At 41.6% G+C, this 17,445-nt stretch overlaps 1 protein-coding gene across 2 annotated transcripts in view; it reads left to right on the top strand.

Annotated features, from left to right (window-relative positions):
- Positions 1 to 17,445, top strand: part of LY86 (lymphocyte antigen 86) — a 72,867-nt gene that overhangs the window by 30,725 nt on the left and 24,697 nt on the right. For both annotated transcript variants that reach the window (XM_055321881.1, XM_055321880.1), the window contains exons 2-3: positions 514 to 600; positions 2,185 to 2,313. In XM_055321881.1, coding sequence (XP_055177856.1) covers positions 514 to 600; positions 2,185 to 2,313 — 216 coding nt within the window. The remainder of the gene's footprint in view (positions 1 to 513; positions 601 to 2,184; positions 2,314 to 17,445) is intronic.

Genomic DNA, 17,445 nt, shown 5'->3' with positions numbered 1-17,445 from the left:
TCATATCTAGCACAATACCTAGCATATAATGGAATATTTGGGGGAAAAATATTACATTGACTGAGATGGGATGGGATGAAATTATAAAGGCAAGTCTTAACTATGAAAATCTGCATGTATTTCCCTGTTTTAATTATGATAATAAATATTTGTGAAATGTTTTGAATAATCAATAAGCAATGTTAGAGCCAAAAGTTCAGGAACTGAAATAATTCAAGCAATGATAAAAATGTTAAGTAATGGTGTAGCCCACCCATCAAGATGCTGTGCTCATTTCAGATCGAGAGCCTGCCATTAGAACATAGCCTTGACCAGCACTGACTTTGGAGAGACTTGGAAGGAATCTTGATGGCATCATGAATTTATGCAAAAAAAAAGTGCTGGTCAATAAGTTTTTGAATCGATTTTAGTGATTCATGTAGAAAAAAATGATATCGTTGGTATGAATTTTTAATGGAAGTTTCCAGAGCATACAATGTACTCACACCTAATCTGTTGTGTTCTTCTTGGCAGATCCGTTACAAGATTTTGGCTTTTCCGCTGACCAGTGTTCTAAACATTTAAAGCCAAAACTCAACATTAGATTTGGAATGATCCTAAGTAAGTAAAGAGTACTGACATGAAATAAAACATTGCATAATTTCTTCCTGGTCCACACCCCCAAATACTTACATTAGCTACATTAACTGCAGTAGCTGGCTAAGTGGCTGGCTAGGCCACTGTCCCCACCACTCTGTGGAAGCAACTCTATTTCCATCTTCATTTTTACTTCTCTCTTGGTGACATCTGGATACAATGGAACTCTCACTGAATGCTGTGCTCTTATACTAAAAACACTCTAAGCATTCGTTTGGATGATATCAGCACCTGGAATCAGTATATCCAACAACAAAAAGAGATAATATGGCAAGCCTAAATATTGATATCTCTGTGGGAGAGAGCTTTCGCTTTGTTATCTCAGCAACAAACAAGTCTACCACGAGTAGCATGGCTTATCATTTGCTTTATATCATTTCCCAAACAGCTGATGTAAGTTCTTAAACCTTTGACAAAGGCAAAGATATGTAATATCTTCTCCCTCCACCCCAGTCAATGAGGTAGGATGCTGATTGTTTATTTTTATTTGGCCATGCTTTTACAGTCAGTCATTATATAGCTATAGCTACTAGAGTATCTCCCTTCTGAAGCAGTTTTATCGAAACCAGAACTGAAGGATTTAATAGACTTAGCGTGTGGAATCATTCCAGAGAAGTGGAGAGAACACTGCTGGGGACAAAAAAACTCTCATGCATCTTCGTATTTTCAGAACCTTGCCCAATATCTGGATTCTACAGCAGGAGTTGAGTAAAAGGGGAATGAAAAAAGGAGGAAGTGGAACTTGAAAAGGAGGAATAGAGAAAAAGGCAGCGCACCCTAAAGCTTCCTGTGTAATATGATACAACACCTAGCAATTGTGGGGGGCTGACCCCACCCCACCCTCTCAGGGGAAGCATGCAATACTATGCAGCCAAGAAGTTGTAGAACCCAGACTGTAGCCATCACTTCGAGGGGCAAGAGCATCAGGGCAAGGGAGCACAGCAGAGTGTCTACCTTGCTCCAAACAGATAAAGTTCATTAAAAGGGCTACATTCATACCTAGAGCAGTTGCCATTATCCTCTGTAGCACTGCCTAAGTGCTGTTTTACCAAGAAGAAAGAAGAAAGAAGAAGAAAAGAAGAGAAGAAGAAGAAGAAGAAGAAGAAGAAGAAGAAGAAGAAGAAGGAGGAGGAGGAGGAGGAGGAGGAGGAGGAGGAGGAGGAGGAGGAGGAGGAAGAGAGAGTGGGTAGGAAGAAGGAATGAAGGAACAAAGGAGGGATAGAAGAGAAAGAAAAGGGAAAAAAGAAAGAGGAAAGAAAGAAAGAAAGAAAGAAAGAAAGAAAGAAAGAAAGAAAGGAAAGGAAAGGAAAGGAAAGGAAAGGAAAGGAAAGGAAAGGAAAGGAAAGGAAAGGAAAGGAAAGGAAAGGAAAGGAAAGGAAAGGAAAGGAAAGGAAAGGAAAGGAAAGGAAAGGAAAGGAAACTGTCCCCATACAAGGCAGGTTTCTGGAAATAAAAGGCCATTTGGCTCAGGCCTCTATAAATGTTCAGTGCTTTGATACGAGGCAAAATCCACCCCGATAATGAAGCTGATCTTTTCCTTCCCTTTAGGAGAGGACATCAAAGAGCTGTTTCTTGACGTAGCTCTCTTCACTAAAGGATCATCCATTCTGAATTTCTCCTATCCCATCTGTGAAGAGGATCTACCCAAGTTTTCTTTCTGCGGAAGAAGGAAAGGGGGTAAGCTGTCTGTCTTGCTGCTTGTTGAGGTCCAGAGAGGAATGAACAATGGCTTCCAGTTGAGGCGGGAGCCCTGGTTCCATCTCTCACCTTTGGACAAGCTGAACCTTGCTTATCAGCATGTGTCACATAAAATAACCATGAATGGGGCACCTGGGTGGCTCAGAGGTGGAGCATCTGCCTTGGGCCCAGGGCGTGACCCCAGGATCCTGGGATCGAGTCCCCCATCAGTGTCCCCACAGGGAACCTGCTTCTCCCTCTGCCTGTGTCTCTGCCTCTGTCTCTCTCTGTCTCTCAGGAATAAATAGATAAAATCTTTTAAATAAACAAATAAATAAATATAACCATGAAGCCCATTTCCCAGAACCTAACTCCTATAGTATGAAAATCAAAAGAAACATGCACGTGAGGCACTTTACAAACAGAAAAATGTCACTCTTTGTGGTTGGAACCATGTTAAAAAAAATTTTTTTAAAGGCTAGGAGCAGAAAGAACCAACGGCTTCCCCAAATCCACGGAGACTCAAAGTATCTCCAAGTTTCTCCTCTCTAGTGACAGGGTCTACTGGATATAGCAATGGTCCCTGAGGGGGGGAAAAAACTTTCTAAGTGTTTTCTGTGGTCTTGCCCATTGAGTTATTGACAGATGAGGACATTGGTAGCTAGACTCAGAGCACAAAGCGTAAAACCATGACATCATCAGCTCCTTTTTTTCAATTTGCTAACCATGTGCCCCCCTACTACATACACCCCAGGGAGCACAAGAACCCCACTCTAATTGGTCCTCACCTCCCTCACCACCTCTGTGCCTTGTCCTCCTGCAGAATCTTCACCAAGGCCCTGAGACACTCTGCTTATTTAACTCATGGTTCTGATCTGTGACTGTCCCCCCAGAAGTCATTTTCCTCCTCCTTCCCAGGGCCCCCTTCTCTGTCCCAGTGACCAAGGGGCAGTGCACCCCTAGCCCCACACACCAGAAACATCCACTTCCTTATTTCCTCATTCAAGGAAGGCAGAGTGAGATCATCCAATTATGCTTTCTAAACAAAGGATCTAGAAGGAATTGGGGTTCCCTTCCCACAACTAAAGGGTGTAGACAGAGGAAGTTTGTGCAGGAAAAGAAAGCAGGGAATTTAAAAAATCTCAGGTCCCCTGAAACTGAGTGAGCCTTGCTGTGACACATAGATGACAGGCCTCAGCTCAGCCCTCCCTCCTCATCCTCTTCTCTGTTCCTCAAAGTGTGGGGTGCAGTACCATATTGTAGCACTCTTCATATTAGCCTTCAATTATTTACTCCCAGTTGTCATCTCCAGTAGACTATGAGCTTCTTGAGGTTGAGGTAGGAGCATCTTAGTCTTTATGCCCAGGACTTCAAATGTGCTCAGTACTGAGCCCTCCAGCACACATCAGTAAGCACTCATGCCAGGCACTGTTCTAAGAGTTTCACACCCAGTAAGTCATGTATGTACTTTCTACCCCAACCTCATGAGTCCATACCATTAATACTCTAATGCACAGAGAGTTTTAGCAAATTGTGCCAAGTCACAGAGCTGGTGAGGGAGCCATGGCTCAAACCCAGGTGAGCTGGCTCTGGGATCCATAATCTTAGTGGCTGAGGAATGAATAAACAGAAGAAGAAACAAGGAATGGTGCCTTTTGGCCAAGACTTTATTTAAAGTCATCATTTAAGAACTCTTTCTGGCCAGTGATCTGACTTTGTTTCAAGCAGGGACATTTTTTTCTTCCTAGCTAACCTACTATAAACTGATGAGGCAGTTTTCATCTCTGAACTTACTAGAAATATTTTTGATGGATTGGGTGCGTGCAAGTCTTTCCTCAGCATGGTAAATTCTTTGTTATTTGGTCCCTAGTTAACCTTTTCTATAGCCAATATTTACAGTTTTATTGTCTATCGCTTGCTTATCTTTCCATTTTTTCCCCAAAATAAGTGTTCTTGAACCCAAATGTGAAAACAAGTATACTTGGAAGCGCTATGAGCTTAGTAAGAAAGAACATATATGGTGCCAACCTTCATTCCTACTTCCTTGTATTCCCTGAATCAAGTTCTCCCTCGCTCCCTCCTGAATGATAGAAATGGGGTCCTACCTGATTTTCCTGCCTCCTTACGGCTGCCAGGTAGTCTTCTCAAACACAGATATGGTGGGGCTGGAAAAGCAGGCTAGACTCAGCCAAATGAATCACTCCCTCTGGATGTTCCTGGAGCATCACATTCCTGCTTAGTTAGAATCATATCCATGTGTGTGTGTGTGTGTGTGTGTGTGTGTTTCTCCTTCCTTAAACTGAGAACTCCTTGAAGGCAGGGAATATCTCTTGCTCCTTTCTGTTTCTGGAGACTTGACAAAGACAGCCTGGCACAAAATAAAATTGCAATAAATAATTGTTTTATTGGATTTTTATATGACGGATGAACGCACGTACACCAGCTCACCTTAAAAGCAACTCTCTAATGATGCTTCTACATACTACAAAGATACAAGTGCATCCAATCCCAGAAAACAGTGAATTATCTTGGTTCTCCAAGTTCAATAAAACCTGGGGGTTTTCCCCCCATGAATAGTTTTAATAGAATTAATAAAACAGAAGAGATACTATTCCCCCAAACTGAGATATCCAATTCAATTCAGCCGCTCAAAAGGCTGGTGCTTGCCTCATCGGAATGCCAGGCAGCCCTATAGCCATTTATTTGCTTTATTGCTGCAGGGCTAAAACCTGCCGAGGCAGCCCGAGAAGCCGGCACTCAGGGAATTGCCAGGAAATTTCATATTGTATAAAGCAGTCGCAAAACTGATATACAAATGCTGCATGAACAAATAATTATGTAAATTATATAAGCCAGAAAAACCAACATCTTAAATTGAGAGGCTTCTTGGGTTATTGCGTTTTTTGTAACCCACCCATAAACCCATTGCAGGAATGATTCTATTGAAAGAAGTGATTAATTCTAAGCCCGGAGGGGGAGAAAGTGGAGAGCTGTAGCCAGTTCAAACCCAAGCACAAGCTGCTGTTGACATATTCGGCAGGAAGCAGAGCCCCTCTGGGGTTCGCAGGTCCTTCTTAGCAGAGCAGTGAGAAAACTTGGTGTCTACTGCAGGTGGCGCATGAAGGTGTTTCATATCATTCGTTTGATATCATTTCCAAAGCATTACTATGCATTCCCTTGCACTCTGCACCCTGCTGGCTGTTCTCCAAGCAAGACAAACTACAAAATGGGTCAGCCTTAGTGAGGCTGTGTGGATAAAATGTGTCCTCTTGCTTGCAAAGGTGCAGAGGATCTTTCCTCTTAGAGCAAGCTCTAAGTCAAGAGCCCATTGGATTGAAAGACCAAGCAATTTTCTTTTTGACATTAGCACTTATGGTGTGAGTAGCAAGTCTGAGGGCAATAGCCTATGTGTCCAGTTATAGGGCATTGATTAAGCAGATCATTGTTGAGCCAAACACAGTTTCAATATGCTGTGCCTTTAAATGATATTGTAGGAAATTATTAAAGTGCTTGAAAATATACTCAAAAATTTTGTGAAGTGACAAACAAGCTTGCATGAAAGAGTGCTTTACTGGGATCCCTGGGTGGCTCAGCGGTTTAGCGCCTGCTTTGGCCCAGGGTGTAATCCTGGAATCCCGGGATCGAGTCCCACATTGGGCTCCCTGCATGGAGCCTGCTTCTCCCTCTGCCTCTCTCTCTCTCTCTCTCTCTCTCTCTCTCTCTCTCTCTGTCTCTCATGAATAAATAAATAAAATCTTAAAAAAAAAGAAAGAGTACTTACTACTGGTCTATGTTTTTTAGTAAAATGTGTGTGAGTGTATGCACCATAGCATTCTGAAATAGCATTCACGTGGGTGCTAATTGTGGTTATCTCTAAGTGGTGGAACTACAGATCTCTGTTCTCATCTTTTTGGAAATCTCTTTTGCTTTGTAAATAAATTTACAAAGTTATTCTATTAAATGTTAGTGAGTATTGTAGGATGGAACAGAGAGGATGAATTCTCTTCTTCCTCTTTTTGAAAAAAATCATAACCCACTTAATATTCAATGATATTCAGAGTTAGAACATTCTGAGTCAACGTCTGGCATAGGATGTCAAGGGATCTTTCAATATCCATTCCATATTTTTTTCTGGGATACCCACATCCCCTTTTACCTAGCTGTGGGTTCATTGAGAAGGAACCAAACAGGTCACTGTTTTACTTTGTTCTCAGTTATTTTTCCCTTACTGCCTTTCTCGTTCTGGTAACTTTGGGTCATGTAGATTCATTTGCTTTACTTGATCTTGATGCTTTCAAACTGACATCAGTTTTTAAGACTAAACTGGTATTAAATCAAATGTCCTGATGACCATCCCTGATGGCTACCCCTAAGGAAAGAGGAGTAATGTCAGCAGAAGTTCCATAGCTTTGGGGCAGGTCTGCCCTTACCCCAGCAGATCTCAATCTTGGTTGTACATTTTAGTTAGGCCCACACTTATCTTTGTGGTGGCTACACGTGGTGACCCGGCCACGGAAATGTAGCCAGTCTAAACTGAAATGGGCTATAACTCATCAAGTACAGACTTGACTTCAAAGACTAAATATGAAAACAAAGAAAGTGAAATATCTCAATCATTTTTATATTGGTTGTACGTTGAAATTATAATATTTTAGATGTATTATGTTAAAGATATAATTACTACATCATTTATTATTTATCAACAATAAAACATTGTTGTTGACATATTATTAAAATTAATTTCACCTTTTTAAACATGGCTACTAAAAAATGTAAAATTATACATGTGTCTGTCATTATATTTTTATTGGGTGGTGCTCCATTATAATTTCCATTTACAGTTGTGAGGATCCTAACACCCCACACCCCAGACCAGTTAAATCAGAATCTAAAGAGGTATGGCCCAAACCAGGTGATTTCAATGCTCTGTCAAGGTTGAGGTGAACTACCTTAGCCCTGGGTAGGGATGGCTCGATGACAACTGGCATTATTACAGCATTTAATGTATGTCAGGGACCTTTGCGGGTATGTTATGTGTATTAACTAATTTACTGCTTGCACCAACCTTGTGAAGGATTGAAACTATTGCTATGGTCCTTGTGTTAACAAATGAGGAAACCGAGTCCCAAAGGGGTTAAGAAACTTACCCAAGGTCGCAAAGCCAGCAAGTGATAGAGCTAAGTTTCTCTCCAGGAAGCTGAGCTCCAGGAACTTGCTCTAAACCTGTTATATATCCTCTTTGAACATCAAGAAAATACTGCTGGAGAAGTATGACTCATTACAGCCCTCCACTAGAATTGGAAACAAGGATTTTAAAGGCACAACAAAATTATAGGGATCAAATAATCATTTTGGGCACAACCAGTCATTTTATAAGGCAGTGGTTCCCAAAGTGTGTTCCCTAGACCCGCAACATTAACATCATCTAGGGAATTATCAGAAATGCACATTTTTGGTCACCACCCAGATTTATTGAACTAGAAACTCTAGGGTCGGGGCTTAGCACTCTATTTTTACCTTTTGGGGTCACAGGTCAGCAAACTTTTTCTGTAAAGGGTAAAAGGTAGTAAATATTTTAAGCTTTGCAGGTCATATGTTCATATAGTCTCTGCAGCACAAAAGTAGCTATAGACAATATGGAAATGAATGGACATGGCTCTGTGTCAATAAAACTTTATTTATGGATGCTGAAATGTAAACTTGATGTAATTTTTCTGTGTTGTTAAATATTATTCTTCTTTTGATTTTTTTTTATCCGTTTAAAAAATGTTAAAGCCATTCTTAGCTCATGGCTGCTGAAAAACAAGCACTAGGGGTATTTCGCCCACAGACCATAGCTTGCCAGCCCTGCTCTAGATGGTTCTGTTGCATGCTGAGGCTTGAGAATGACTGCTATAAGGAAAAGAAAAATTCAGTGCTCTTCACCAGAATTACTGAGCGCAGGTATACTCTGGCTTTCCCTGTGGTAAATACTCACCTGGGGTTCAGCATAAATTCTGATTAGGTTACTTTGGAAAATGTTAACAACTTTGCTTTACACGGTGCTTTGCCAGTGCCAACAAATGAGATTTGGGGCGATGAAAAGGGACTTAACATAAAGACTGATGTGAGAGGCTGATAGCAGGGAGAAAAGAGCACTGTTTGAAAAAGTCAGAGAGCAGGACTGATGGTCTCCTCCCCTCCCATGGCTGCCATTTACAGGCTGGGGACAGAAGGCCCTTCCTTCTGGAGGATCATGATCTCTCTGGTTCTCAGTTGCTTCATCTATAAAACAGGAGGAACCATACTTCTTTTTTAGGTAATAGTGAATACTAAAAAAGAAAAGATGCATAACATGCCTGGCACATTAGAAAGCAATAACCATGGCAATGACATATCTCTCTGCCTCCTCCCCTACCTGAGGGACCTTGAGGCAGGGGCTGGGGCAACTTGAGGGACCTGCAGCAGTTTTACACACCCAGGCTAGGGTCTCCCACAGAAACAAGCCTAGTGAGGATCTTTACTCAAAGCAGCTTACCCAAAGCTGGGGGCAGCCGACCTAATGCTCTGTCTCCTGCTTGGGATCCCAGGATTTCCTGAGGAGTGAATGAGAAGTCTCCTCTTGCATCTTTCTGTTCTATTTTGTTTTCCTATCTTGGTCTAAGGTCAGCCTCTAAAGTTATCACTTTCTGCCCCTGGTTTGACTTCCTTCCAGAATGAGTGGCAGTGGAAATGTCCACCTCCTTCCTAGAAGTGTGATATCTGTCTACAGAGGTTTGGTTTGTTCCCAGGGCCCCAAAAAGACTATCCCAAGTCGTCTGACATAGAAACTTGTTCCAAAATTTGGATTTGCCGGTGTTAAGCTCCACCACAAACGAGACCTCAGAGTGCTGTCTGGCTTGGAAATGAGTTGGGTTCCCCAAAGTCCCTTTCATTCCCTTCTGATTTATCATGAGGCCAATGTACTTTGATGTCCATTCTCAGCAGATTGGGGTTCATTTTGTTCAGCGCCTTTCCTAGAATATCCTATCTCAGGAAGATGAGGATGAAACAAAAAACAGAGCATAAAACTGATTGTGGGACTTTACTGTTAAACATGAAAGTGAAGCATCAATCTAGGAAGTAGGATGAAGCCCCTTTAGGACACACTCCACCCAAATAGAAAGTGGGGTGGGAGTCCTCAAAGCAACAGATCAACCCATGCTTTGGCTGTCCAGAACATAGTGTGGAGGGCTATGTAGAAACAAGATTCTCAGTTGATAATGAATCTGGAGATTTGGGCAAAACCTAGATTAAGACCATAAGGTAAATAGAATGAACACAGGATTTTCACTCTTGATGACAAAGATACATCAACTGTCAGACTAGATTCTGGGCAAACCTCTAAGAGTTCTGGCCAGCTGTAGGCCAACCCAGGCAAAGGGCATTGGTTTCACAGCCCTTCGCCTGGATTGACCTACATATTTCAATAGGTAATATTTGGCTTTTAAAAATGATTTCTTTGTTGTTTCACAGGTTAACTTGTGAATATTGGTTGTACCCAACCTCTTACCAAAAGCAACTGAAATTAAAATGAAAGCTTGAAAGAGTTAAAGAAGTACATGTCCTCTGTGTGTGTGTGCACGCACGCATGCGCATGCATGTGAGTACACTCAGGATATATGATTTTAAAGTAGGAGACAGTAGGTCAAGGACTTCCCTTTGAGACCTTGGCAGGTAGGATTGACATGGCTGAAACACAGTGAAAAACTGGGAGGACCTGATGTCATATGCATGTCGGAATCCCATGGAGGTACAGAAATCAACAGTCTCTACAAAAGCTGCTAATGATGGTGCACCTGTCTCAGTATGTGTAGCTAACCACCTTGCAGGAGGAGCATAATCTGTTCTGAGATACACACAATAGATACTGACACAGTTCATGCAATATGTGAGCTCTAGAAAAAAATTAGTTGTGGACTTAATTTTAGCTGCATCTGGAAAGCTTGTAATTAAAATAAATATTACAGTGACACCTTTTACAAGCTAAAGAACCCTTTAGTCAAGGAAATAATTGCTCCCTGGCTTATCTTTTATGTAAATCTGAATGTTCCTGCTTTAAGTGTTTGTCCAAAGTGGGGAATGCATTGTAATTAGATGAATTTCAATATACAGCAGAGTAGATCCCCTGGGAACTGTATATAAAGTCTGACATGACATTTCCCACAAGGCAGATATTATCTCTGACAGCAGCTGTGGGACTCTGCTATAATATTCATTGATTTTACACATACAAATAAGACAAAGGCAGAAGCATAGGGGATGCTCATGTTGGCTACCTGTCCTTCCTCCCCTTTGTTATCTCGGGTGTCTGTCATCTGTCCTGGTCTATGCTGAACAAGTGCACCTGGCCATCTTCCAAGCATCATTAATATTAATTGCAAAAACGTCTCATCTCCACTGCCTATAACGATTCAGAATTTGGTCTGAACAGTTTTATCTAGATGAGCAATTCAGATTCCATCAGCTAGATTTCTATTGCCCCAGCGCTCTCTGTTTCTACGTGCTCCTTTTCACATGTCTGTAAAATGGAGGAAATTTGGAAATTGGCTAGTTTTGGAAAAATCCCCATAGATCCTTTCCGCAAAATGCCTATGCCTTGCACTGCTACAGTAGAAGACCTTCCAGGCAAGTGCTACCTTCAAGAGTTGCCACATTAATCTATGCCGATGGTCCTGACAGTCTCTATAAAGCACGCCCACAGCCAGGCACCCCCACCGTGAGCCTCACTTTTCAACTGTTTCACATTCACTACACATGCACAAAGGAACACAAGTCCCAGGAATGCGGTCATTGATTTCTGCTGTAAGGGAAGGGGAACAAGCGGCTTTACCTGAAGACTCAATTTTAAAATATGTCTTCTCTGGGATATGACCTCCGCCCCACTTGTTTTCTTACCTTTGATTTCTGAGCCATTTTAGTCCACCTGCTTCTACGAGTTCCTTTGCTTCAGGCTTTCTGCTATGCTGTCCCTATAACTTCCTTCTCGATCTCTCCCGATCCCAGCTTTTCATCCTCTTTTCCCAGATGACAAAGTGGCTTAGATGGGAACTCATATGTCCTGGTTCCACTTCCATTGGATGAATCAATAGACCCATGGATGGTGTGCTGGTTCTCGGCCACCTGGGAAATTGCAGTTTCTCCTGCCATTACCATCCCCACTATCATTCTGTCGCTGCAGAAACCCAATATTGTTCTCCAAGAAGTTTCTGGAGCCTGCCCCCATCACACTGCCAGTGCTGCTTAGAGAGCAGGAGGCTTAGCTCAATCCAGTGGTTCTCAAACTCAGACATATATCACATCACCTGGAGGACTTGTCAACCTCAGATTGTTGGGCTCACCCCCAATTTTCGATTCGTACATCTAGGGAGGAGGCTTAAAATTTGCATTTCTTACAAGTCCCTGGATGAGGTTGATGCTGATCCAGGGACCATGCTTTGAGAACCACTAGTCTAGTTAGGGATAAGCACAGAGTTTGAGGCTAAACCTGCACAGAGTTGGACGATCACTGCCACTTGTTTTTATGTGACTTCAGGCAAATTACTCAATCTCTCTGAGCATCACTTTCTTGTGTACAATAAGGAAAATACGAGTGACCTTGTGGGACTGCTAGAAGGATGAGATGGGATAATATATGCAAAGCCCTTAGAACAGGGTCTGGCACAGAGTAAGCATTCAATGCATGATAAATGGAAGCTACTCCATGCAGCTGATTAGGGATTTCTCGAGCAAGGGCTCTGGGCCCCTGAGGTCATCCATCTCAGAGTGGAAGTCTGCACTGTAACAAGGCCTGCAGGGGCAGTAGAGCCTTCGAGGCTTGGAAGTTGAAGACCTCTTTCCTCAGAGGTAGCAAGAACATGACTCCAGTCCAAGCTGCATACCCTCTGGTGGCCAACACAGTGGAGTCTCCATGGCCCCCTCACGACTCTCGGGAGAGACTGCCATTTGCATTTCTCCTGGAATTGGACATTTGAAGCATCATCTTCTTAGCCTTTGGCCCTCCTTCTCTTTATGTTTTATTCTTTGTCTGCATCCTTCAAGCAGCTGTGAATTTGTTGTCCAGGCACCACTGCTGTAAACTAATGGAGAGTCACTAAAAACACTGGCACCTTATGGACTAGCAGAAAACCCCCACTCTTAAACCGCAAAAAAAAAAAAAAAGAAGAAGTAGGAACAATGATCAGTAACAACCAAGCAAAGGAGGACTTTTTCTTGAAAAAAAAAAAAGGCAGAAAAAGAAAGGAAACATATTGCTTAGTAAGGAATCTTACAGCCCTGGGAGATTTCTCTCTATCCACAAATTCAAGCCCATCTCTAAGAGGCAATAATGTGTTGGAACTGTCCTTTGACATTAGTCACATTTTTGCTTTAGCTGAACCCAGCATATTTAGATTAATTATGACCTAGGACCAAAGCATTTTTAATTTTCTAAGACAATACAAGCTCCGTTACAAATTCCCAGCCTGTTGTATATTTTCATAAATCTGGCTTAATGACTCCTACCTTTCATGTAATAATCATTTACAAAGCCAATTAAGAAGGCCAGCTCCCAGCTCCCTGGACCACTCCAAAACTCTGATCCCACGGGTTGCTGGTATTTGCATTTTAACAAACATCCTGAGAGTTCTGATGTACATGGACCTCAGAGACCCCGAATCTGAGAAAGGCCACCCTCTGCAATGTCTATTCCATTATTTCCCATCACAATTGCTCTTTCCTGCGTCTGCCCCAGGTTTCTGGAGATCAATTCAATTTCTCCTCTTTCTCTCCAGCACTGTCTTCTTCATTTCCATTTCTGGAAATCCAATCAGCCCACCAATTCACAAGTTATATTTTGAGAGTTACATTAAGTATTTATCCACTGAAATTCAGAAATAAGTTGGTAGAAAAGAAAAAACTTAAATTTTCTTTCCCTCCTCATTGCCAGAAGTTATGTATCTCTTGGAGGGAGCAGCAAAGACTAAAAGGTCTTGCAGGAGGAATAAACTTGGAAACTAATCATTTCACTTTCTAGTCCCCAATTCCTCATCAATGACTTAATAATTGGCACTGTTTCGGGGGCATCTGGTTGGCTCAGTCAGTTAAGCGTCCAAATCTTGATTTGGCTCAGGTCATGATCTCAGGGCTGTGGGATCAGGCCCTACGTTGGGCTCTGTACTCAGGCAGGAGCCTGTTTGGGATTCTCTCTCTCCCTCTCCTCTTGCCCCTCCCCTGATGCATGGGCACACGTGTTCTCACTCTCTTTCCCTAAAACAAATAAATACATCTTTTAAAAAAATAAATAATTGGCACCATTTTGTACAGCAGCCACTAGCCACATGTGGCTATTGAGCACCAGAAATGTGGCCAGTCCAGAGTGAAATGTGTTTTAAGGGTACAATACACACTAAATTTTGAAGACTATGTAAAAAAAGGGGGGGGGGGATGAAAAGAAGATGTCTGAATATCTTGTTAATATTTTTGTTAATATTTTTTATATTGGTTACATAGTAAAATTATAATACTTTAAGATGTGGGTTAAAATATATTTATATTCTTAAACCAATTTCACGTGGTTCTTTGCCCTTTTTGTAAAATGTGGCTACTAGAAAATTTTAAATTATGTATGTGGCTCATGTTATATTTCTATTAGACAGTGCTGACCTAAAACTATCCAATATGGTAGCCAGTAGTCATATGTGGCTATTTAAATCCTTTACATTTAGATGAAATTAAAAATTCAAGTCGTCAGTCACACTAGCCACATTTAGCTAGAGGCTACCATATTTAATGATGCAGATATAAAACATTTCCATCTTTGCAGAACGTCACTAGACATCACTGACCTAATAGTTTCTATATTGCTCTAATTTTGTTTAACAGTCTGTCTTGAATTCATATGAATATTGATGTTGAATGTAAATTGGAAATTTCACTCTCTAGCCCAAGCTGATTACCCAAGTACCTTCTCTTTTGCTAAAATCTTATGCTGGTGTGATGGTTCTGAAGGGCCTTTTGTTGGGAACCCAAATTCAAACAAGCCGTCACTCCTGGCCCCTTCTCAGGTCAATCACCCGGAGCCTCCTCTCTTAATTCAAGACCACCATGTTAGTTTCCTACTGCTGTTATAACAAATGACCACAAATACAGTCACTTACAATACAAATTTATTTCTTTATAGTTTTGGATGTCAGAAGTCTAAAATCAAAGTGTCAGTAGGGCCATTTTCCTTCTGGAGGCCTCAAAGGAGAATCCATTTCCTTGACTTTTTCAGTTTCTAGAAGCATTCCTTGGCTTGTAACCACCTTGTGATCTCACTGACTCACCCAGAAAATCCAGGCTAATCTCCCCATCTCAGAATCCTTAACATAATTACATCAGCAAATTCCCTTTGCCATGGAAGATAACATATTCAGAGGCCCTGGGGATGAAGACATGGTCATCTTGAAGGATGGGCATTAGCAGACTGCACAACTCTCAAATAGAAAACCAATCCCTATCCATCTTGTCTGACCTCTGCATAGCGTGTAAAAAGGCCAAATAATTGTGCATAATCCAAACTCTATGCTTTCAATGAAAATGCCCTCACAAATGTCAAGCAGTTTGGAAAACTTCACAGATGATGCAGTTACTCATTCCTGAGAAGAGATACAAGTTTTTCTGCTAAGGGATCATATCATTGCTCAGAAAATATTTGCCTCGTTGAACCATTACTGTCTGAGACCCATAAAGTTCCCACCTGTTATGGACCCTACTCACAAGAAAAGCTATTTGGCTAGAAGTCAATTCCATGACCCAGGCGTTGGAATCATTCCAGCAGAGAAAGAGGGAAAGATAGCAAAGAGTCTTTTATAAAAGTTTGTTGTAAAGAGGAAGTCAGCATGCTACTGGGGAAAAAAAAAAAGGATAGAGATAACAAGTGCATCTCTGAATCACCAGAGAGGTGTAACTAGAGGGACCATGAAAAAATAAGCCCTGGAAAGATTCTCACTTCATAGTTTTATAAATGCTCCATTGCAATGACACAATGAATGCTTTCAAGTTGTAAATAATATTAAGTTTCTCTAGCAGTCAAAGATCAAAACAAAGATCTCATAAGCCCGTTTGAATGAACAGTGAAAGATAATCAAAATACTTCAGACAAAGCTGAGATGTAGTGATCTAAACTCTAATCGGATACTTATGAGCTCCGAAGTATGGTGGTAATTCTGAAAAGGACCACAGCTTTGATGCCTGGAACGGACCAAAGGGGCCAAACAACATGCTTGACATCTTAAGATACATTTAGGAATAAAATTGAACATGTTCTAACTACTGACCTCCCAGTAGCAAGAGGAAAAATTCTCCCAATGAAAGGGTCATCTGAATAAATAAATAAATAAATAAATAAATAAATAAATAAATAAATAATAAGTCATCTGATATGCCAAGAAATCCCAAAGCTTCAGATCAATTTATAGAATACACTTTATTACAGATTAAATAAAAAAAAAGGGGGTCCCTGGGTGGCGCAGCGGTTTGGCGCCTGCCTTTGGTCCAGGGAGGGATCCTGGAGACCCGGGATCGAATCCCATGTCGGGCTCCCGGTGCATGGAGCCTGCTTCTCCCTCTGCCTGTGTCTCTGCCTCTGTCTCTCTCTCTCTGTGACTATCATAAATAAATAAAATAAAATAAAATAAAATAAAATAAAATAAAATAAAAACAGATTAAATCATATTAGCCCACACTGACCCACTGTTCCGTGATAGTAAGAGTCCGTACACAACTGAATGAAGAAACTAGAAACCAAGAGACCAGCTGTGCACCCCTCCCCCTCCTTCTCTGCCCCCTCTTTCCCAAGTTTGCTGATTCCCTCACAGCCACCCACCCAGTGTGGCCTTCACCTCCTCTCTCAACTCCTGTCTTCTCCAAAGTATGAGGCTCTGGGCCTTCTCAAGGACAATCCAGGACATTCATTTTCTTCCTGCTCTTTGGTGCAGAAGTCAGCTTCCAGGGTGTTCAGATTTATCTTCTAGGCTGCATGGCTCCATGCTCACAATCAAGTCTAAATATATCAGCAGCCAGCTTCCTAGGACCATCACTAGCTCATATGTGGCCTTGGTACAAATTAGGAGAAGGTTCACTTTCTTCTAGGAAGCATTCATAGTGTGAGGTCCCCTTGCAAAGCCAGAGACAAGGACTTGGGGGTGGGTTGTTATTAGGAAGCGATGCCAGAAAGCAGGCATGAGAGGAGCTCAAGGGACTCAGGGCAGGAGGAGAAGCAAGGAAGGGAGAAATGGGCAACCGATTCCAAGAATGGGAACTAGGGCTCGGCCCCACTGGGATCCTTGAGGAACTACAGCATGCAAGTCAGATTTGTCCCTCTGAAGGTCAGAAGGTTGTGGAATTTATACCCAGGATCCAGTCCACCTGGGTTGGGAGCTTGGAGAGGATAACATCCCGGCACTTCCCAATTGTCCTGTGTGGGCCACTGTGCAATGAGAAAATATGGAGAGGTGACAGGCTCTTGACCTGGGACAATGTTCGAGGCATGGCTGATGCTATCAAGGCTGCCCTGATTTCTCTTTTTTTTTTTTAATTTGAATTCAAGTAATTAACATATAACATATTGTTAGTTTCAGAGGTAGAGGTCAGTGATTCATAGTCTTGTGTAACACTCGGTACTCACTACATCACCTGCCCTCCTTAATGTTTATCATCCAATTACCCCATCCCTCCACCCAACTCCCCTTCAGCAATCCTCAGTTTGTTTCCTATGATTGAGTCTCTTTCCTATGATATGAGTCTCTTATGGTTTGTCTCCTTCTCTGATTTCATCTTGTTTTATTTTTTCCTCTCTTCCCCTATGATCCCCTGTTTTGTTTCTTAAATTCCATATATGAGTGAGATCATATGATAATTGTTTTTTCTCTGATCGACTTATTTTACTTAGCATAACATCTAGTTCCATCCATGTCATTGCAAATGGCAAGATTGAATTTTTTGATAGATGAGTAATACTTCATTGTATATCTATACCACATATTCTTTATCCATCATCTGTTGATGGACAGCTGGGCTTTTTCCATAGTTTGACTATTGTGGACATTGTTGCTATAAACATTGGGGTGCAGATGCCCCTTTGGAACACTACAT

The sequence above is a fragment of the Nyctereutes procyonoides genome, unplaced genomic scaffold, assembly GCF_905146905.1.
Source record: "Nyctereutes procyonoides isolate TBG_1078 unplaced genomic scaffold, NYPRO_anot_genome, whole genome shotgun sequence".
NCBI classification, from domain to species: domain Eukaryota; kingdom Metazoa; phylum Chordata; class Mammalia; order Carnivora; family Canidae; genus Nyctereutes; species Nyctereutes procyonoides.
Note: the sequence above shows the minus strand (reverse complement) of the source record. Positions and strands in the feature narration are given on the sequence as shown.